General features: G+C 38.0%; 1 protein-coding gene across 1 annotated transcript in view; it reads right to left on the bottom strand.

Moving 5' to 3' along the window:
* adgrv1 (adhesion G protein-coupled receptor V1) overlaps window positions 1–24,711 on the bottom strand; it is a 669,968-nt gene that overhangs the window by 43,814 nt on the left and 601,443 nt on the right. Inside the window, exon 87 of the mRNA XM_039759338.1 lies at window positions 4,079–4,200. Coding sequence (XP_039615272.1) covers window positions 4,079–4,200 — 122 coding nt within the window. The remainder of the gene's footprint in view (window positions 1–4,078; window positions 4,201–24,711) is intronic.

Here is a 24,711-nt window from a genome sequence, read left to right as displayed (position 1 = left end):
TATCTATCTATCTATCTATCTATCTATCTATCTATCTATCTATCTATCTATCTATCTATCTATCTATCTATCTATCTATCTATCTATCTATCATCTTCTTAAAAATTCTGGTTCTCTAATGGCATTTATGGCTCTTTACTGAGTTGTGTGGATCCTCATAGTACTATTGCTTGACATTTCATTCCGGGAAGGCTTCTCTGCATATGAAGCTGATTCTTTGTGCTTTAAAAAACTTTCTTATATCCATCCATTTTCCAACCCACTGAATCCAAACACAGGGTCCTGCTGGAGCCAATCCCAGCCAACGCAGGGCACAAGGCAGGAACCAATCCTGGGCAGGGTGCCAACCCACCACAGGACACACACAAACACACCAAGCTCACACACTAGGGCCAATTTAGAATCGCCAATCCACCTAAACTGCATGTCTTTGGACCGTGGGAGGAAACCCACGCAGACACAGGGAGAACATGCAAAAACCACGCAGGGAGGACCCAGGAAGCGAACCCGGGTCTCCTAACTGCGAGGCAGCAGCGCTACCACTGTGCCACCGTGCTGCCCATCTTTCTTATATGTAGAACAATAAAAAATGAAACCTTTAATGCATGGCAGCTATTTAGCAGGACACTAACAAGTTAGGAAAACATGCACTTTTTGTAAGCAAGAGTCATTTTCAAATCATGACTTATTGGTACCTCACAAATCTGTTACCATCTCTTCATAGTTATTTACTGTAGGGAGCAGGTTACAGATCCAAATAAGTAAAGGTTCTTTCTCGAACCATCATGTGGTTGGGTCTTTTGGGAGCCAAAAATGGATTCCCTAAGGCATTGCTCTGAAGAACCACTCTGGCATCTTTGTTTTTAAGAGTATATCCTAAAGAATATTGGGAAGATGATGTTATCTCTATAAGATACACCAGAACATTGCAACCAGGATATGAACAAATTGAGGATTTGGCAAAACAGTGATTGAAAAGAACAAACTAGAAACACCAACAAATGCTGAAGTCAGAATATGTTGTCAAGAAAACCATTGCTTAAGTTTTCATGTAAGTGTCTTTTAGCTTCCATTAATCTCAATAGTAAGACAGAGATTTCATAATGAGATCCAAAACATGGATTTTAGGAGCTGTGCATCTGTTATAGGGTCATTATAGGTTCATTATTGTCATATGACAGTGTTCTGCATGTAGCAGAGGGAGAAGGTAGAAAGAGGACCTGAAGATCAGCCCAGAAATAAACAAAGCAAAGTTTGTTACTGAGAATTCAAACATAACCTTTCGTCAAAACCCAAACAAGAACAAAAACTTGAAGCTGAAACAATACTTTGCCTATTTTCTTTAAACCAGGAAATATATAGGCAAGTTGAAATCTCACACAGTCCAATATATTACACCAGAGAAGGGTTGCTGGCTGACCTTGGAAGGGTTGCATGTGGTAATGCTATCATAACACAAATCGTTGTTATTCTTAAATTGAAAATGGCATCAATAATGCCACAAAATAGTTTAGCTTTGAGAAATGTAGAGGGAGAATGAAAAGCAGATCTCCGAAATAAAGTTAGCAACCACAAAAAACATAGTACTAGATAAAAGCCAATGACGCAAGAGAAAAAAGTAATAATATTTAATTACAACAGAGTATAGTGACCTTCCTACTTGAATGTGCTAATCAACTAATATGTCACCTGTCTCCTGCACCACATTTAGTGAGTATAACAATTTTCTTTATCTGAAACATCTTAAAGCATATGTGTCATCCATCCATCCATTATCCAACCCACTATATCCTAACTTCAGAGCCACAGGGGTCTGCTGGAGCCAATCCCAGCCAACACAGGGCGCAAGGCAGGAAACAAACTCCGGGCAGGGCGACATGTGTCATTGTAGAGCTAAAGCTAAAGCACATTATCTTTTTAAGAAGCACAATGATGAGTGTATAAATCACGTGATCTCCATGGCATGTGACTGGCAACAAGCACAGTGATAATAAACAATATGGTAAGCTGAGGCTGTATAGTATAATCAAGAATTTTGCACACACTGAATTTTCTCTCTAATCTCTGTAGACAGATGTAAGTGATGTTGTGTTTCCCTGATGTTGTAACTTCATGCATCCCCTAGGTTCTTGGATTCCTTTTATATGATGTATACTGATAATATTGTTAAAGGGCCAGCAAAAGACGTGTACTTGATGGGTATTTATTTCACTGGAAACTGTCAACAAGATATCACTCAGTAAAACATTACAATTAAGTGCATCATTTAAACGTGTTAGAATAAGTCAACCTATTTTAAAAGGTTCCATCCAACTGCAAAATTCCATTTTAGTTTCTAGTGTATATTATTATTTGAATGGTGTATTAATGCATATTCTTCATGTCAGCATAAACCATAACAAAAATCATCAGCAGCAACACACCATCTGCTCTGCTGAAGATAAATGCAGGATTTAAAGCAAGACTTTGAGGTAGAAGAAATAAGATATCTCCAACACCCTCTGCTCCATTCATATTTATCATTGTTTCTAACCAGCGCTTGAGAACAGACAGCTGCCATTGGCTAGCCTATGTAAGGAAGATTACAAAATTTATTTCTGTTTCTATCATAGATGAGCTCTGAAGGGAAGGCATGACAATGTGAAACAAAACAGCCAAATGGCTTTTCAACAATCAAGATAAGAGATGAAACAGACTAAGATACTGGTCTTTATACAGGAAAAACAAAAATAGTTTTACAAAAATCACAAGGATCCCAGCAACAGTTTTATAGTTGACTCAAAGTTGATTTGATATTGCGACACCTGGAGAAGAAAACACAGCCAATGTCTGTTTGCAAAACCATCACATGACTATTGCATTACCAAGAGTGCTGAGTGCAAAGAAATATTATCAAAGTAGTGCGTCTTTAACACACAAACTTTACTCCACCTTTTTCTTTCTATACTCTAAATGATGCATGTCAATTGTAAAAAATCTTCCACTATTTATTTTTTTCCTTTCAAGGAAACTGGTCACTAAACCTTGATTTTTTTCATTTAGTGGGGGGCCAGTAGGATTAGGTCTCTAGAACAGTGGCTATGTCTGGGCTATGACTGTGCATTATATTTGCCCTTTGACCTTCCAGTTTATTTTCTCTAGGAATGCTACTGACTGGAGTTTTTGTTTACCTCTCTTCTATTATTATTTGGCAATATCTCAATGATAATATCAATGACCATATGTTGATAGGATGTATTATATTAATCAGTTTGAAATTGCTTTGTTTTACTGTATGCTTAATCTGAGCTATATTTTAATGTGTATATATTATGTAATTTATATAAACATTAAAACATGTAATTGGTATTTTCCCTTTAAACTTGCTGCAGTGCTCTGAGCCTACTTTAGGAAAGAGTGCTAAAAAAGTAAATTGAATTGAATTTACTTTTATTCTTGGAATTTTTTATTATTTCACCACAATACAAATTGATAGTTGCCTGTTGTGCTAAATAACCATGTAGCAGTTAGATTATTTTTAGATTTGTCACGCAAAAAATTCTAGCTGATCAAGTACAGATGCTTGAAGCAGCAATGCCAAATAGATTTGTTAAGAAACCAGTAAGCAGAACTTTTCAGGAAATCTTAAGCCAAAGTGGTGCCAATAAATAACTACAGAACTGAGGTTACAGTTTTGTTGTTTGCTATAGTGAAACAGTTTTAGCATATGTTAGAAACATATCCAATTAGAGACTATTATTACATTTAACTGAAAGATACACTGTAACTGCCCATTCAGAGTAACATAACTTAGAAGACGATCAAGTTGGTCTGACAGCAAACTGTTTAGTGAATATCAATATGTTGGTTTTGTCAACTTTTAGTTTCAAAATGAATTGTCAGATTTTCAGTTCCATTTTATCTTAAAATGTGTTATTGTGTGTTTTCTGAAAAGCAAGATTTTAAGATGTGTTCTTTAAAGAACATTAGACACAGTAAAGCTTATTAAAGTACTTTCTGCACTTGGGCAACTTCAACCTTTTTAAATCAAGAGATGAGAGGGAGAAAACTACTACACACAAAATAGTGTCTCTCTTACCAGCAAAGTATTGAAGATGACAAAGAATATAAGCATCCAAAGTTGTCGGTATGCCATGTAAAGTCCTCCCCAGAGCCACACGAAGGAGATCAATCCAAAAAGGTAGAGTACCAGGGGAACCTCTGCAAATAAAAAGGAGTTTCATTAATACAAGTATCCTGTAGTAAAAGTGAGGAAAAATAATTTGAACTGGTCCTGCCCAGGGATGGCAAATTATTGTAGATAAATGGGTGTAGGATATCTGTTTCACCTTCTGGCCAGGATGCCAAAAATATGAGGAGATCTGTACAATTTAAGAACAAGGATCATAAATCGGCATTAAGTCTACATTAACACTTTCATTTCCTCTGTTGCCATTTGAAATGTAGATGAAGACTTACTTGAACAAATAACCCAGGCACGCTTTTTGAAATAAGCAAATACCTTTTACAGTAATCCCTCCTCGATCACGGGGGTTGCGTTCCAGATCCCCCCACGATAGATGAAAATCCACGAACTAGAAACCATATGTTTGTATGGTTATTTTTATATATTTTAAGCCCTTATAAACTCTCCCACACTGTTAACATTATTAGAGCCCTCTAGTTATGAAATAACACCCTTTAGTCACAAGTTTAAACTGTGCTCCATGACAAGACAGAGATGACAGTTCTTTCTCACAAATAAAAGAATGCAAACATATCTTCCTCTTCAAGGTGCACATCAGGAGCGGAGAATGTCAGAGAGAAAGAGAGAGCGAGAGAAAAGCAAACAATCAAAAAATCAATACGTGCTTTTGGGCTTTTAAGCATGTTGAAGCACCGCGATAAAGCGGCATTTTTTAGAGGGGCGTCCGTATCCTCTAGGCAAACAGCCTCTATGCAAACAGCCCCTCTGCTCACACCTGCTCCGTCAGGCGCAGAGAAAGTCAGAGAGAGTGAGAGAGAGAGAAAAGCAAACAATCAAGCATCGCGCGGGAAGCAAATCGTATATGATTGAGGAGTTTTAGTTAATATGTAATACGTGCTCTGATTGGGTAGCTTCTCAGCCATCTGCCAATAGCGTCCCTTGTATGAAATCAACTGGGCAAACCAACTGAGGAAGCATGTAGCAAAAATTAAAAGACACATTGTCCGCATAAATCCGCGAACCAGCGAAAAATCCGTGATATATATTTAGATATGCTTACAAGCTTTGTTTAAAGACACATTACTTATCATTTCTTTTTCTTGGCTTAGATTTAGACAGAACTTTCCTCTCTTATAGGAAAAGGCACACAACCTATGAATCATGATTTTTCAATGCATGATGTTAAAACGGGTAAATTCCAGGTTTCTCCAGACATTTGGAAAGATTTTTCAGTTTGCTTTCTTTCCTTTGTTCAGAAGGTCTCCTTCTTGATCTTTGCTCATACCTTCTGATTGTAGGAGTTATTTTTTATGGATTTTTCACAAAGTGTCCTTGGATAATAACACAGTTATGCCTGCTAAGTCTACTGGTGATCAGTCAGTGACTGTCGTTAGCAAGGTGAATGTGTGGCTTGAGTATGGTCTCTCCCTCTGTTGCTTATGTTCTTGCTGTCCTCAGCAAGGCTGGAATAATGACAACCTTGTCCAAACTCCAACACAGACAAGTATTCCACCCTTTCAGTCCAGTACATTGTCCTCTGGAGTAATGGCATTGTTCACCTACTGTTGTGGCCATACTTTATCAACTATGGGGTCTGGCTATGGGCAGCCAAATTATGGCCAGGTCAAGCTAAGCTGTAGAGGTGAACTAATGTCTTTTCATTGACTTCATGACTGCAAATAAGCCCATCCTCTTGGTTGACCACTGGTGCAAAGCTCTGTCCATCATTGCTACTCCTACTGGATTTACGGTCCATTGTTCAGAAGTTGGGTTCATTACATGCCTTCAAGAGAGATGTCCATCGCTTTTACATGATTCGATATTGATCATCTTATCCAATAGGGCTGAAACTTATAGCTGGCAATAAGTGTGTGGCAGCAGTTCACTAAGCAACGATTTAGGTTTCAGAATTGAAAAATGGAAAATGCCAGTCTGTCCGACACTTCATTCTGTATAATTTGTGTCAGTTAAGAAATACAATACTGTACTGAATGTGCTGATACATAAAAGACTGTTAACATGGCTACTCCAAATTATTTACAATATTAAGCAGATTTACTTCTTGTTGCAGGCTGGTCTGTACAGCTAATATTTTAATTGTAATTATTTGTGGCACAATCACTTAAATTACAGTTTGTCTTATCTATAGTCCCTGTATTTTCTAGTAGAAAGAAAGTAGGAGTAGAACATGCAACGCTGCAGGTTTAATTCTAAATATGGCCTTGCTGAGTGCCCTCAGGTGGCTCAGGACAATGCACACGTTGAAACGTGCATGCAGTGACATATGTGTTCCTCACTCAAGGCATCACCTCACCTTTTCTGTCAGGTATTTACGATTCATTTTACCCGAATGCATGCAAAACTATCCTTCCAGGGTGGAGCTAATTGGTTGTTTTTTCTACCTCAGAGAGTCATTGTGCAGAAATTTAATTTAGAGTTCACATACAGTTTTTAAAAACAATATTCATCATAAAAATTTTAAAGTATATAAAATAAGCATGATTGAATTCTTATTTCAAAGGGAGAGTTTTAGCAACGATTGACTTGTTTGACAGGCTGTATATGGATTGTTATCATAAACACACAAACACTAATCAATCATGCTTTTGTTCAATCTGTTGGATTACATGGATGTGGACAGCTGGAATTTATCTTGGCAGCCTCAGGTACAAGGCAGGAACCAGCCTTGGATGAGACACCAAATCAATCATTTAATTACAAGGGTAAGACAGGGTCAGCTGTTGGCAGCTTTAAGCACAATTAAGTAACTAACCTTATTTTGAGGCATACAGTCTTTACTGGGGCACACACACCCACACTCACTCTTAACTGCTAGTCAACTTAAACCTGCACTTCATTAAATTATGGGAAGATGTTCTAGCAGAGATACCAAGAAAATGCAGAGCAAAGATGTTTGTTTTCATTCTCAAGTATTAGTATATTATTAAAGCAACAAGAGAATGGAATGGATGGTTTATGAAACAATAATAAAAAATATTTTTTCCAGAAGAATAAATACTCAGGTGAATGCATCTTTTATTAAATGATGACATGAAAAGTCTATTTTAAGTAATACCTTTCAGTGTTGGGGATCACTGTGGCCACTGCACATAAAACAGAAAATGATTAGAGATCTGTAGCCAGATAATGTAATTCCTGATTAAAAGAACCTTAAATCTTATTTTAAATTTGTAAATAATTCTGTATTTTTATTGTAGAAATGTGGACTGATTAGATGTATGTTCTAATTAATATGTAACCTAACCTAAACTAACCCTAATGTTTTCACACTCTGTTAATTTAAATTTAGGTTTCTGATGGGAACAGCCTATGTCAGCTGTATTGGGTACAAGGCAGGAAGCAACTGTTGACAGGATACCAGTCCATTTTCAGGGCCCACTCAAGCACAAAGACTTAACAGATATAATTTAAATGACTCATTAAAGATGCATGTTTTTGTGGATGAGAAAGGAAAACACACACAATCACTGAAAACAAACACACTCTACACAGACAGCAGTAGTTACAGAAGGAGAACTCAGCACATTGGATCTGTATGTTAGCAGTGCTAACTACTGTGCAAAAGTATTACCCAAAATTAGGATGTAACTCTAAAATGTAACTGGTCAGCTTAGAAAGAAACAACAGAAAAAAAAATCTGCAAGAGGTTACAATAAATGTATTGTATTAGTACTGAACTGGCATTGACAAGTTGCATCAAACTTTGGGTGAGTTACCAGCAGCATGAGCTGACATTCCAGCATGCAAATGAGCAGCTTCAGCACCAGGGGCAGAGAAGCCAATGAAAACAGCAAGCCTGCCATAACTGCAGATGAATTCCAACTAGTGTGGCAATGATGATTGTTCCTTCTAAGGACAGTGTGCCACCTTTAAGAGCATTGAAAAGCGCAAGAACCCCTTGGCACTCTGCACCAGCAAGCACAGCAGTAACACACAACTACAATTAGTGTCAGGAGTGGGATCAGGAGAAGACCTACAGTCTGACTTAGCAAAGCACCAAGTAAGCAGAGACCCAAAATGGAATTGCTGATTTTTTTCTCAGGAGTTGTTGGAGAGACTAAGCACTATGATCCGGTCCTGAAATGTTGTTTACTAAAGATTGGTACATCTGCAGCTCCACACAAAGAGTTTCACCTACCCACATATGACAGACAGAACACCACAGCGAAGTGCAGTGTTAAACACCCCTGCTGCAGAACATGCCAGAGAAGAACTCAGCATCAGTGCTGCTTCTTATGTTAGGTAGCATAGCACTCAACATCCCCACTTCACTACCCGACAACAAAGTCCTCAAACCCTGTGCTAATGTATCTCTGTCACCAGCCTAATGATTACTTGTTAAACAAACAGCACCCTGTTGTTTTGAAGAGTTTGTGTACCGTTGCAAGGAGTTGGAAGTGATCAGTAGGAACTGTGACTTTGAAGGGAGGGCTATGTAATGGCTCTGAAAAAGTTACATCACTCTGGGAACAAGTCACCAACAGTATGAGCTAGTATTCTATCATGCAAATAAGCAGGTTCAGCGCTAGTTGCAGGGGAGCCTATAAAAATGGCAAACTGTGAAAGCAACATATGAATTTCAAGTAAAAGCAACATATGAATTTCAAGTAAGTGCAGCAACAATGTGCAATTTTTATAAGGCTACCTAAAAGAGTGACATAATAATTAAAAATCCAATGGCACTTGGTAGTGGTGAGTACCACAGCAGTTTCACATGGTATACATAGTGTGTTGAGATACACCGAAGTGATATAAATGAGAATGCCTGACTCGTGCATTTGCAGCTGAACTCCTGAGTGTGCTGGATTAAGGGAAAGCAAGATGTTAATTATGAAGAACATGAAGGCAAAGGTAACCATGGCTCAGGAGGTGGAGACATAAATTCAAGAAACGGAGAAGGGAAAAACACAGCCAGATTACTTACACACATGGCTATTTTACAGCTTTGTAATGGTAGATCTATTGAAACCATTTATGAAATAACATTTTACTGCCTAATTCTATAAAAAACATTCATTCACACTTTCTCTCAAGTATTTTCTACAGCATGTAAGTTATCGGAGACCTTGACAGAGTCCTACAGAAGACTATGAAAGTAAATTAGTAAAGTAAATCTTGCCATTATTAATTTTTTATCTGCAGCCAATTTTGCATTATATGAAATATTGAGCAGTATTTTTTAGAGGACTAGATTAAAAAATGACGGGAGTACACACCCTAATTCAGCAACATCAGACACAAGGCAGGACCAGGTCTGAAAGCAGGTAGATTGCAGGGCACAACTATGCACATGCTCTCTGTAACTCATCTTTAAACCAAAGAAACCCAGGTGTCCAGAGAACATCCACATGGAACAGAAGGAGATTGTGTTCATTCTGGACAGAGAACACCAGGCCTTGACATGGTGAGAAAGTAGGGCTAACAAATGTGTTATTGTGCCTCCCAAAAAGAAAACCACTCAATATACAGTATATTAAAACAAGAAGCATGAGAAAATGGCTCTTTGTTTCAGGACAATGGCTATTTTCTCGTAATTGAACTGTTTAAATATGATACTAGTATATTTAAAAGCAAAATAATTCAACTGGTTGTAGTAGTGTTGTAAGTTAAACCCACTTAACTCTTTAATTATCAGTTTTAGGGGCACCAAGAACATGTATACTTTATATATTGAGATTTGGTCTATTTGGTTTATAATATGTTTTGTATATTTGTGCACCGTTTTACAATTTGTAGTACGTAAGGTAGGTCAGAACAAAAATCCCTCCCATTTTGCATTCTTTCTTTTACAGTCTTAGAATAGTGTCAAAACCTTACTTGACATGTGTGTTTCTTTTTTGAAACCATTACTGCCAGAAATGGCTGTACCTCTGTATTAAAATAGGCATTAAAAACATATAGTTTGTACATTTCACTAAACTTAAGTTTTTTTTTTCAGCCTGGAACTTTAGATAAATATATTACAATATAATAAAGCAGTAATGTCTGTGTGTCTTTTCCCAGAGAGCAATCTGACTGACCAGTTTGGCTTTGGTGATGCAATGAAAGTGGCTGTGAGTCTGAGACACATATAGAGGAGTAAAGATATGTGAGCCACACTAAGACAGTCACCTCCAAAGACGGTAAATATAAAACAAGGAGGCGAGAAAAGAGCCTCAGAAATAATGAAAGAGTTTGAGACGCAGGCTGTACAGGAATACAGTCAAGAGAAGAACCACCGATGAAAAGGTGTTGGGCAAAGGATACCAAATATTTTTGAATTATTCTATTATTTGTTTGCGACAGGTACTGTAGCTAGTATTACAATAAATATTCTCCCAATTCATTAATATATCACACAAAATTACATATGCTACAATAAACTATAGAAAAATAAAATAATCACATTAAAAAAAGGTAAGCGTTCATGAGACAAATAACACGTTCTGTGCTGCACTATTCTAAAACGCTAACGTCTGCATGTCCGATTGGTCAGTTTGGCTTTTGTAGCACAATGAAAGAGGAAGTGCAAGTGTGAAATGCATGTGGAGAAGTAATGAAATATAGTGATAATGGAAACTGATTATTTCTATCATTAACAGCTATTTTCAGACATTCAAATGGCCAGCATTCTGTTAGCCATCAAAGAGACAAGTGTAACAATTAAATTTAATAATTAGCAAGTTTTATTTTTTAGGTTTCAGTATTTTATTCCATAAACTAATTAATGGCAAGTTTACTAGTTATTGTTAATTTAATGGCATTATAGCTGAAAGCCTAAAAGATGATTATTGTAATAAAAATAATCTCCTGCATTGCTATACTTGTTGCTGTCTCAATACTTGTCTTATGTTGTACAGTTTATTTCTCAAATATCTGCTCAACATTTTCATTTTAAAAACTAATGATAAAACAACATAAAATAAACAGTTAATTCTGTACCATTTATTCTAATTGTGGGGAACCACACATTATCCTTGTGAAGAACCAATAAATGCTAAAATGATATTCTCGTGAAACAATAAAATGATATCTTCATGAGGAACCAATAAAAATTTTGCATGTTTTACTCTATTTGTAGGGAGCATGGCATATCCTCCAGTGCTAGACGTGCTCCAGTCCATCACACTTTCTCATTCACCCACCCCGAGACAGTGTGCTGTCAGCAGTTAGCCTAACATTCATAAGCACAAGGCAGGAAGCAGTCCTGGATGGAATGCTAATTCATATCTTGTATTTTTATGCTTTCTGTAGGATGTGATGAGTACATCCCTACATAGTTATGTTCTGCGCCTGCTTAATGCAGTTCAGAGTTGCCCATATTTATATAAAAGTAACGTACAGACAAACAACTCGGTGTATTGTATTTATTTATAGATTTGCCCAGACTGTGATACAGAGGCATTATGGAATACAAAATAATGATAGTACAGCATAAAAAATTTACATTTGAAAATCAATATTTAATTTCTGATAGAGTACCTTTACCTCTTTAAAGCAGTCAAAATATGCAGAATAAAAATGAAAAACTATATAAAAAATTGCTCATGTCAAACCTTTATTATTTGACTGAAACAGATAAACCATTCCTCCATTTCACTCCATCCAGTATGCTAATAAAGTCAGGGCCCAGGCCTGTACTCAGGTGGGGTTTACTAAAAGAAAACATTTATAGCCAAGTTCACCTGGAGTTAAAATGTTATCGCTGTCATAAACAGCACAAAAGCTCAAAGTGTAAAGAATGTTATATCACAGGAGGGCAAAACATTCAGCATTTCTCTTTTAAGATTAGCGTGCTTTGATGCAATCAATGTTACTACTTAGACAAATCAAAATCATTTATTATTCTTCCAAACTCACAAAGTTACAACAGCATCTGGTGCCAGTCTATTACTGAGCCAGCTCACATTGGAATAATCAAGATACCCTGCATATTAGGCCTGTAACCACAGAACCCAGAGCAAACTCTCACAGAAAGGGGACAGTGTACAAACAATTACCAATACAACTATAACTATGGAGTTTTAAGCCAGAGGAGCTAATCAATTTTGTCATTTGTATGGGCAGTAAGATGGCACTATGATTAACACTGCTACATCATACCAGGTCTCTGTCTGAGTGAAGTTTTCACATTGCTGTCGTCTTTTCAAGTGAGTACCCCAATTTTTCACTCATATCCCCAAGACACACTTGTTAGGCTAATTGGTGATTTTAGATTGACTCACTGAAAGTTTTGGTGTGAGTGTGTACATGAATGGGGCCTGTCCTTGCTTTGAACTCAATGCTATGGGATGAACTCAAGTGCACCATGAATTTGATTAAGTGGGTTGGAGAATATTATACATTAAATATAATGTAAGTTCCACAAGGAATGGACTGGCACCCTGACTGTGATGAGGGGCGATTCCTGGCCCAGTTGGGAGGCCATACTCGATGTACACTATACATGGAGGTGTAACCCGTAAGAGTTGGTTCTCAAGTATTATTTCAGCATGGGTGGAAGATTAATGGATGTAATGGGTGAGACTCTCTGTCAAGAGCAGTTCCTTTCCTAGTACAATAGATAGCAGAAGCCCTCTGGAATGGTCGCAGTAAGGACATCCACAGGGATCTATGGGATTCATAGTCCTGAAGGACAACCCTGTTGTGGTCCTTGGGTGTTGCCAGAGCATGCTGCTAGGAGAAGAGCTCTGTGCTTTGTGGGGCTTCCACATGACCTGGAAGTGCTTCCTCCATTCAGTGTTATATCAACAGTAGTATTCCCGTGTCCAACATAAAAGAATCTATTTGTCCTCCTCAAGGTGAGCTGGAGCCAGGAAGAATAGGAAAACACTTTCCTGGATGAGTGCATAGGGATATTATAGAATTTGTGCTGAGATCATTTTCTTCTTTGAAGAAAGAACCTGTGAAAGGTACTGGTATATAATAAAAGTCACTTGATTTGAATTCTTGACTGTGTGGGTGCATTTGGTGTCTGGGACTCCCCTTTTTGCTCACAATATAAGTGATTGCAATATATAAGTGAGTTACAATAGCTGGCCCAATTGTGATTGCCTGAGGTGTGATGTTCTCCCCATGGCCATCTAGGTTTTCTCGCACACCACAGCAAAAGGGAGGCTAGGTTGATTGGTTACTACAAAATGGCCATGTATATACAGTATAAATGTGCCCTGTGGCAGACCAGGTTCTTTCCTACTTTGTCCAAGATAGATTCCAGCTCCCTGTAAACCTGAAAAGTGGATTAAGTTGGTTTGAGAACAGAGTAAATATGCGTCAGTGTGAGAGTTACTGCACAAAATCCAAAGCATATAGATATATTGTATATAGGAATGGTCTGCTAATGCAGTGGCTAGTTCTCATAGCCAAGAGACCCGAGTTCAAACCAGCATGGTGAATGTGAGGGTTTTTCCAATCGCAACACAAGACAGGTAGGTCAGGTTGATAGATATTTCTGAAATGCTCCAGCGAATTACACTAAGCAGGTACTGAAAATGGATGGATAAAATGCAATGGATTTAATTTGGCTTTTTGACACTGATGAACAAAAAAAGACTCTAATGTCAAAGTGAAAACAGATCTCTGCCAAATGGTATAAAATACAAAGTAATTGAACATGATTTTCAAGTCCAGCCACAATTTCTCAGTTACACTGAGATCTGGACTCTGACTCCAGTATTTTAACACTGTTGTTTTTAAGACATTCCTGTGTAACTTTGGCTTCACGCTTGAGGTCCTTATCTTGCTTGAAAACAAATCAACTTCCAAGGTGCAGGTTTCTCATAGACTATATCTGCTTTTCCTCCAGGATTTCCATGTATGTTGCTGCATTTATTTTACGTTCAGTTCTTCAAAGCCTTCCACGGCCTGCCGCAGAGAAACAATCCCACAGCGTGATGCTGCCAGTAACATGTTTCACATTGGGGATGGTGCATTTTTGATAAATTGCAGTTTCTGGCTTCCACCAGTCATGTTGTAACATGGTGATCGATTTAAATAGAATCTAAGGGATATTCAGTGACTTGGTTATTTTCTTGTCTTTATCCCCTGACTTTTCAATCACCTTTATACATAGTTGCTTGGAGTGTTCTTTTGTCTTCATTGTGTAGGTTAGACCATGAGGCTGATTCACCCCAAAGTGGACCTTTCAGATAGGTTGCGTTTATGCTGTAATCAATTCGAACCTCAGACTGGTGATCTCCATTAAACTAATTATGGGACCTCTAAAACCAATTGGCTGCATCAGTGATTAGCCAATGCATCGCACTGGGAACTTGGCATTGGGTCCTATTTATTGAAGCCTATTTATAATTTTGTGTTAAAGACAGCAAAATTAGAAATCAATATTTATTGCAAAAACTGGCTGTGTAAACTCTATTTTTCTCTCCACGTAATGCATGCCCACAGTTCCCTTGAGTATGTACCTGTCAATCAAATATCAGTAAGACCTACACATGGCCAAGGAATAAGTGTATGTGCTTGCATTATAACAAACCACTCAGTGAACAAAGGTGAAGACGATCAATCAAATAAGGACATGAATTTATCTTTCCAAACAGCTTGGACTAAAGGGTTTATGCAATGGATAAATACAGATAAAGAAAATGAATATTGTTTGTGGTGCAAAAAGACTTTCATTTGCTTATAGTGGTCTTCTACCAATCTGCAAAAAGTTAAAGGGTTTAATATTATGTTGTCAAATTCTATGCACCTCACTTAAATGTTAAATTGTTCACAAATCATAACACATTGTACTGATTAAAGCATGACCAACAGGCACAATCATTACAATTGGCTTATCTCATCTTGTAGCACCATGCCATTGCAGTGCTCGTCGACATCAACTGATTCACACTCTTTCCATTGCTCTTTTAGGTAGCTTGCTGTCCTTAGAAGGACCGCTTGCTGTTGCCGCAGTTGCTAGAATTCTTTTGCGCCTTCTTCTTCTTTTGAAGCTGATCATTGGCCTGAGGGAATGTTAGCTCCTTCTGTCGGGGACTTTATCCTCAGGATGATATAATGGATCAGCGCCGTGATACTATTTTGTACAGTGTAATGACAGCCAATCACAGGGCTCAATGGTCACCACTAGTTTTCAGTTCAGTATTGGTTGTTGTTTGTTATGCACACCAGACAGTTCTCTTAAAACAACCAAGAAAGGCAAACTTAAAAAAATGTTTTTGGACGTCAATGTCAACTAAATGATCCATCAAAAAGGATGACAATAAAAATATACAGAAAAATAAAACTGTTTAACCAGAAATATGATGATTCTTACATAAAATCTGCTATAAAGAAGCTAACCAGATGTGACACACTGAAAATAGCAGGAGTAATTGTAAAATTCAATGCTGTCAAGCAGCTGGCTGAAAAGTTTGATTTCTTGTAGAAATATCTCTTCATGTATGAAAGTGATTTGAAAAGAAAAGCTTTATCTTTACCAACAAAATATCCTGTTGACCTTAATAATGAGGATTTTGTGACAGAAATGCAACATTTTCACTCAGTACATAAGGCAAATTTTGTAAAATGCATTGGTTGTGTTGAATATATTAGCAGAATACAGACTTGGTGACCTGTTTCCAAATGCTTCTGTCAGTTTATGATTACTTTTAACAATTCCAGCAAAATTAACTTCTGCAGAGAGATCATTTAGCAAACTCAAGCTGATTAAGAATTTCAACAGGCAAAGTATTGAATCAAATATTGCCAGAACACTTTGATGCTGTCATTAGAAATCTTTCGCAAAAAAGGCCAAGGAAGCTCATTTTTATGTACAGCAAATACTAAGGGTGTACTCACACTGACAATTCATTCTATGCCCGAGCACATTGGTCCGCATGTAACCCCACAAAGTCTAGTTCATTTGACTAGTGTGATTGCTCCATGCTGCGCCAACCGTACCGTGCCCTGGTCTGCTTGGAAGAGGTGAGCCTGAGCATGGTTCAGTAGCATTTGGGAACAGTGTGATCGCTAAAGGTGCTCAAGCATGGAAAACAGATATGATGTCAATAATGCGACAAGTCAGATGGTGCAATTCTCATTTCATAAAATATCTTTTGAGTTAAAAACAGGTTTTTATTCTCAGCCTACACATGAACGTGAATTGTAGTTGGCCTCCCTTAACATCATATAATAATAATAATTAATACTTCTTTACATTTATATAGCACTTTTCTCACTACTCAAAGTGCTCTCCACACAGAGAAGGACCCAGGAAGCAAACCCACAATCTCCTTACTGCAAAGCAGCAGCACTACCACTGCGCCACCCGTATGTGTAGTACGAGTAACAGCAAAATGCTGGGTTACACACTCAATAAATCTGTAAGATGGTACAGTGTTATCCTGTCCTATACAACTCCAAAAAAAAAAAAAAACACTTTAAAATCATTCGGATCTTATTTTGGCTCTACACAAAGCTGCACAGTCATGACAAAACCATGCTTGGCCAAGAGCGTTAAGCATAGTGTGAGTGAAACAAATGTGCCATACACCCTTAGCCTATTGCTTTACTTTTGATTTATAAACATTTCATCTTACAGTAGAATTTATAAGATTAATAAAAGGATGTTCAAATGTGCATTCTTTCCTCTGACCCCTTTTTCATTCTTTATCATTTAGGACAGAGTATAGAGGCATATGGCCCGAAAAACAGAAAATCAATAAAGTGCCCCATTCCATCCTTCTTTTGCCTTCAATGCTATTTTTAACTTTATGCTTAAATTTATAGAGGATAATGGAGCAGAAAAGGGGCCCTGAAAAATGTTTTGACCCACTTCACAGAATTCCAGTCAGAGGTAGTACTTACTGTATGAATACTTATGCAAATAACCATCTTTTATTTTATATCTGCAGTTAATTTGGATCCTATGCAGAAATTTGTTTTTACTTTGACATTAAAGAGTCTTTTTATGTTGGTAAATGTTAAAAAACCAAATTAAATACACAGTGATGCAATGTTGTATAACAGTAAAATGTGAAAACATTGCAGGGCTGAATACTTTTTAAGGCACTGTATAGACATAAAAGTAAACCAACAGCAGAACAAAACAGAACGGTTAACTCTGGAATGGAATAAGGAAACTGGAAAATTAAACCTGGAATGAGGCCATGATGTCTCTGGCCGGTTCAGCAACTGAATGTCAGTTCCTACTTATATCCCCTGTTTTTCCACAAGTGTAAGCAAGTTTCACTCTGTGGTTTAGGACAAGTTCCAAACACAGCAGGTTCTTAACTTGGCAAACACATGTTAAAGGAACCAGGAGAGAATGACTCAGTAAGACACAATGTTTAAAAGCAGTGAACTTGTAAAACATAATATTGTGTAGTTCTAGAATTATCAGAGCAGGGCCTTAAACATGTTAAATGCCAAGCATAAAGTCATATTCTAATTTTGGGCCATGCATCATTTTATTAAATAAAACAGAAGAGAAATCACTCTGCATAATGGCTTTATTGAACAGCATAAGGGCGGCACGGTGGTGCAGTGATAGTGCTGCTGCCTAGCAGTAAGGAGACCTGAGTTTGCTTCCCAGGTCCTCCCTGTATGGAGTTTGCATGTTCTCCCCGTGTCTGCGTGGGTTTCCTCCAGGTGCTCCGATTTCCAAAGACATGCAGGTTAGGTGCATTGCCGATCCTAGGGTGTGTGTGTGCCCTGCGGTGGGTTGGCGCCCTGCCTGGGATTTGCCTGCCTTGCGCCCTGTGTTGGCTGGGATTGGCTCCAGCAGACCCCTGTGTTAGGCTAAAGTGGGTTGGAAAATGACTTACTGACTGAACAGTATAATGTCAACCATATCAGATTCAATGCTTATTTTTTACATCTGGCCCAAGAGATGATTTGCCATGTATATGTAAGTATATTGAAATATTTGATTGTGTCCAATTAAATGTCTTCAGGCCAATTTACTTACCATATACAGCAAAGAAGAAAGGCTGTATATACTTTAATATAAAAATTTCAGTATTGTAGGGCAACAGCGTTTTGCTGCAAATATGTTCCAGAATATTTCAGTTCAGTTTCAGTTTTATTTTATTTGTGATATATAGGTTAACACAGGGTCAACAGTCACTCAGCCTAATTTAAAAAAAATATTCAAAAGCAATATCAGTTGAATGAGCAGCAAGTACAAATGACAGTTATTGCACAGATAATGTTTTATAGAGTACAAATACATATTCCATAAAGTGCAGATGCATGTTCCAGTCAGTATTCCGAGTGTGTGCAGGTGCAGTGTGTGTGTGAGTAGTGCAATGCAGCTATAGTGCAATGTAGGTGTGATGTAAGTGTATGTGGGTGTTCAGGTGTTGCTGTTGAGGAGTCGAATGGCCTGATGGTAAAAACTGTTCTTAAGTCTTGTAGTCCGAGCAGCCAGACTCCTGTATCATCTGCCAGACGGTAACAAGGAGAACAGATGGCATGCTGGATGACTGTGGTCCTTTATGATGCTGCTTGTCTTACACAAGCACTGATGGAGGTAAATGTCTTCAATGGCAGGGAGACTCTTGCCCGTGATATACTCTGCTGCCAGACGGTAATGCAGCTTGTCAGCAGACTCTCCACCACACTCCTGTAAAAGTTTGAGGTGATGTTGGCATTCATGCCAAACTTCCTCAGCCTCCTCAGGAAGTACAGCTGCTGGTGAGCTTTTATGACCACAGTGTCTATGTGAAGGGTCCACGAGAGATCCATGGTGATGTTGACAGTGAGTTGAAGATCAAGAACAACCCAGATGTTACTCTGTATTAGTAATTAACCGGCGTGCTGAAAATATCTGAAGACTCACCAAACTAAGAGCAGCCAGTAAAGAAGTGGGCACCCACTGTTAATGCAAATTAATATTGGTTCTGCTGTTGTAGCTAATAACGAATGGCTGGAAATCCAGACACCACTTTTGCTCTTCAAAGGCTAGAAAGTCTTCTGTGATACATTTTGTATTTGCTATTAGAGTATTATTGCATGATAGTGTTGTTTTTTATTGCATGATGTTTTGATTCCAATGTTATTCTGTATTTTTCTTTCTCAATTTAACAATTAATATGTGGGATACACCAATGATGTAACAATTATGAAACTGGACTAACTTATTTTAGTGCCATGGCATTGTAGTCTATCCCAGCAACCATAGGCAAGAAAGCAAATCAGTCCTAGATAAGCCACCAGTCCATTTTCACAGCACACACACTCAGGCACACATCTGCACTCTCAAACAGCATCAAATTGGGAGTCAAGTTTTCATAAGGAAAGCATGTGTTTGGGAAGTGAGAGAAAAAAAAAGTAGGAAAACCCATGGAGACATGGGCAACATGCATAATGCCCGAGCTGCAATATGACCTCAAGAGTCCGCAGCTGTGAGGCAGTAGCACCAACCACCAAATGGAAAGCGGATGCTATAAAAATAAACTGACCTGAAATTACCTTTGTATTGACGCACTTCCTGTCATAGTGAAAGAGTTAAAAGGCACTTGAGTACAAAGGTAATGCAATATAACTTTAAACAAAGAAAGTAAATGAATGTGCAATACAAAATATCAGTCATGAATAAAAACGGTGCTAAGGGTATGGTCTCATTTGAGAGTTCAGGAAATTGGAAAAAGAGAAACATTAGAATTGAAGTCAGTTTGCCTCATTCATTTTACACATCTAGATGTATCGTATACAACCTGGAAAGAACACACCATAAAATATCATTAGCCATCCAATCTAATGTTTGTGAGCCAACTTTTATTAGTCATCCTTTCATCCACCCATTTTCCTTGCCTGCTTATCCAGGACAAGGTTGCAGGGTAGCTGGAGCCTACACCAGTAATCACTGGATTCTAGCAAGGAACACCACCTGGACAGGGTGACAGTCCATTGAAGAGTGAAGACACACACACACACACACACACACACACAACACAAGAGTAAATTTAGCAATGCCAATCAGCCTAGCCTGCATAGAGCTGCATGTCTTTGGACTGTGAGAGAAAAACCTGAGGAAACCCATGTGAACACGGGCAGAACATGCAAACACCACAAAGGGAACACCAGGGCCGCAAACCCTGGTCTCTTTATTGCAACACAGTAGTGCTACCATGGTGGCAACCTTGTAGTCTAAAAATGGATATAAAACACACACAGGGAGAACTTGAAAACTCTACGCAGAATATAGCTGAGCCAGAAGTTTAATCTAAGCTCCTACTGCTTTGACACAATAGTGCAAATCACTGCACCATTATGGCAGCAGCCTAATTAATATTTGTTATCCAGGGAAACCCAAAATTCAGCTACACATTACAGAAAAACAGAACGTTTCTTGTTAATTGGGTTTTAATTTATCTTAAATGGAAGGAAATATAAAAATATGAATGACGTGAATTGAATGCTTAATCCAACCATCCATTTTATGCAACTGCTTATTCCATTACCAGGGGGATGGAGCTTATTCTAGCACAATCAAGCTTAAGGCAGGAAATACAGTGCCAGTTCTGAGTTGCCAATCTTGATCAGCATATGTTTGAAATTATGAAAAGACCAGCGAAAACACATAATAACATAACACACAGGCCAGGATTAGAGCTCCAGTCTCTGGAGCTGTACAATAACAGTTTTAGCCTTTGTGCCAATAGCCTTCAAATACGTTTTGAGTCACTAACAAAAAGCGGAAATTAACAGAGATGAGGAATGGCTTCACTATTAGAAAATGAACAGATATAAAATTGACTTGCACCTTCAAAAAGTTTCAAACTGGTGAAGTTCATTGAAACAAGTTCATTGTCTGTAAGTAAGTGGACTAATGCAGTGCTTTGAACTGAATTAGAAATGATACATAAGCTAATATACCTGGGTTCAAGTGCTATCAGCCAATCATGATTCAAATGAATTTGCTAAAGTTTAAAAATTCAATTAAATTACATTAATAAATCTATCTACTAAAGATTATAATAATTACTACTTTAAATAATATTAAATCAATTTATTTAGATTACATTAATTAAAAAGTGAACAGTTTAGATATTCATACTGATTCTTCTAGGAACATATGCTGCTTAGCATTCATCTTATTTCATGTTTGTATTTTGTCACTATAAGTAGTGTTTGTATTTAGTAAGAACAGATTTCAAATGTTATTTCTGAAAAGGTGAAACTTTTCCATCTGTTGCATTATTAGCTGGACGAAAATACATTACGGGTTACATACAAATGCAAAACACCCCCACATCAACACCACAAAGAGCAGTATTTCTGTGCAGTAGCATATTGACTAAAATTAGAAAAGAATTTAAACAGTACAAATGTGGTACAAACTACCAGATTTTACAATCTAAAGATACTGCTTCCAAATTATTCTCTTTTGGCACTGATACAGACATTATTTATTAATTTATTCATTTTCCAGTCCCACTTATTTTGACAAAGGATTGTTTTTTGCTTGATTATAAATTCATATTCTGATTGCTGTGTCTATATGGGCTTTCCATTGGATGAGATGCATGATGAGTTTTTAGGTGATCCTAAATTGACCCTTTGTGAGAGTGTGGACTTGAGTGGGGCCTGGTATGAACTATTGTATTGTGTATAGCAATGCTGTCAAGATGGGCTCCAGCATCCCACAACCATAAATTAGATAAAGGGGGTTTAAGAATTTAATGTTAAGAATTAGAATTCATTGAAGATCCAGGATAATGTAGATGATCCTGTTCATCCAGCACCTTGGCTCATGAATCGCACTCATCCTTGGCTGGGGTTTAAAGAATTATTAGCATTCAGGTTAGGGAACACTGGTAGTTTTTAATAATTTGCTTAAGTTAATGATTGAAAACTCCCAAAACTATTTGTTGCATAACTGTATTTTAACATATGCAAGCATTCTGTGGTATGTTAGTATTATTTAAAATATTAATTAGTGTTGTCTCACTCTGCAAAGATGACAGCAACATAAAAGTTCAGGGCATGTCAAGAAAAGCTGGAATGAGACAGCTTGGAGAAACTGCACATGGCTGAATAGAAAACAGGTTGCATTTTAATTGATCTGTTTGTTTTATATATTGTGAAAGGCTTCCTCAAGGGCTGGTGGCGACTTGCCCTTTACTTTACACATAATTATATTAATTACATTGTAAAAGGACACAGTCACAGTCACAAAGTACATAGCAAGTTATGCCAATAGGCTTGGGAATGTACTGGATACAATATTAACATATAATGTTGCGTAAGTAGAGAATTATGTTTCTATTATATTTAGCTGCTCTTTTGTCTGTAAATTTAGGGATTCAGTAAGCAGAAATACTTTCTTATTATCCATTCTCATCATTCTCAGTCTTTATGCAAAGAACAATCTGAATAACCTGGGAAAACTTGGCATCGATTAACTTTCCTTGACCTGATTCTGATTCTTTGGCAGTTCTTACCAAATGTTGTTTACACTCACCTAAAAGATTATTAGGAGCACCATACTAATATGGTGTTTGACCCCCTTTCGCCTTCAGAACTGCCTTAATTCTACGTGGCATTGATTCAACAAGGTGCTGAAACATTCTTTAGAAATGTTGACCCATATTGATAGGATAGCATCTTGCAGTTGATGGAGATTTGCGGGATGCACATCCAGGGCACGAAGCTCCCGTTCCACCACATCCCAAAGATGCTCTATTGGGTTGAGATCTGGTGACTGTGGGGGCCATTTTAGTACAGTGAACTCATTGTCATGTTCAAGAAACCAATTTGAAATGATTCGAGCTTTGTGACATGGTGCATTATCCTGTTGGAAGTAGCCATCAGAGGATGGGTACATGGTGGTCATGAAGGGATGGACATGGTCAGAAACAATGCTTAGGTAGCCCGTGGCATTTAAACGATGCCCAATTGGCACTAAGGGGCCTAAAGAGTGCCAAGAAAACATCCCCCACACCTTTACATCACCACCACCAGCCTGCACAGTGGTAACAAGGCATGATGGATCCATGTTCTCATTCTGTTTACGCCAAATTCTGACTCTACCATTTGAATGTCTCAACAGAAATTAAGACTCATCAGACCAGGCAACATTTTTCCAGTCTTCAACTGTCCAATTTTGGTGAGCTTGTGCAAATTGTAGCCTCTTTTTCCTATTTGTAGTGGAGATGAGTGGTACCCGGTGGGGTCTTCTGCTGTTGTAGCCCATCTGCCTCAAGGTTGTGCGTGTTGTGGCTTCACAAATGCTTTGCTGCATACCTCGGTTGTAACGAGTGGTTATTTCAGTCAAAGTTGCTCTTCTATCAGCTTGAATCAGTCGGCCCATTCTCCTCTGACCTCTAGCATCAACAAGGCATTTTCGCCCACAGGACTGCCGCATACTGGATGTTTTTCCCTTTTCACACCTTTGTAAACCCTAGAAATGGTTGTGCGTGAAAATCCCAGTAACTGAGCAGATTGTGAAATACTCAGACCAGCCCGTCTGGCACCAACAACCATGCCACGCTCAAAATTGCTTAAATCACCTTTCTTTCCCATTTTGACATGCAGTTTGGAGTTCAGGAGATTGTCTTGACCAGGACCACACCCCTAAATGCATTGAAGCAACTGCCATGTGATTGGTTGATTAGATAATTGCATTAATGAGAAATTGAACAGGTGTTCCTAATAATCCTTTAGGTGAGTGTATAAGCGCATTACCCGGATTGGTTTTTCAAAGTGCTGTATTTTTATTGTTATATACCACCTATCATTGGTTAGGGCAGAAAAGCAAAAAACAGAGTATTTTTCCACCCCCGATACAAGAATATCTTCTTGTACCTCAGTCAGCTTAATGGATATAAAACTATTAGTTTAGTTTCCTGGAGGCAGAACTGATCTTTATTCTAACAAAAAACTCTACTGCCATTCATAAGCTATGGTGAAGAGCTTTAAGACATCTGAGATTTTAGGCATTGTCCAGAAAACAGTCTTTATTCACAGCACCACCTGAGTGATTTGATCCTGCAGGTTTCATTTCTACATCTTCTGGCAGTATTTATAAATGTTTAATAGGACTATTAATGCAGCTTCTAGTCCAACTGCAAGTCACTAATTACTGTCATAGCAAACTTGGTTTCCAAAGTATATTAAAAAATTACACCACCACCTTGATCTCCCTGCAGTAGATACCAGTCACACCCCACATCAGATGTAAAACCCTTATACTGACAAATTGCACGACTATCAGGTTTGATCAGGAGTAACTCTAGAGCACTGTTTCTTAAATCCATGGGTCTGTCACTGGACATCTTCAATAGGGGCACGCTAAGTCATGAATTACAACTGAATTGAATGAGAAAGGATCTCCAATGGTTTGTGGAAAGACTTGCGATGGGTCTTCACTTGCATACCTGAAACAAACCTTCCAGACTGCATTCATCAGTAAATCTTTAAGGGGGACCTATCCCCCAGATAGCATTCAGTGGCAACCCTCTGAGGGTGAACTTCCGGTCACTCCAGATGACGGTCATTGGTGATTTTCCAAGAAAGATGCACATCATGATGATTGGCCGATGTTTCGCGGCAACTACAGTTCGCAAAGACATGCAGTA

The sequence above is a fragment of the Polypterus senegalus genome, chromosome 7, assembly GCF_016835505.1.
Source record: "Polypterus senegalus isolate Bchr_013 chromosome 7, ASM1683550v1, whole genome shotgun sequence".
Lineage (NCBI taxonomy): Eukaryota > Metazoa > Chordata > Cladistia > Polypteriformes > Polypteridae > Polypterus > Polypterus senegalus.
This window is presented reverse-complemented; position numbering and strand designations above follow the sequence as displayed.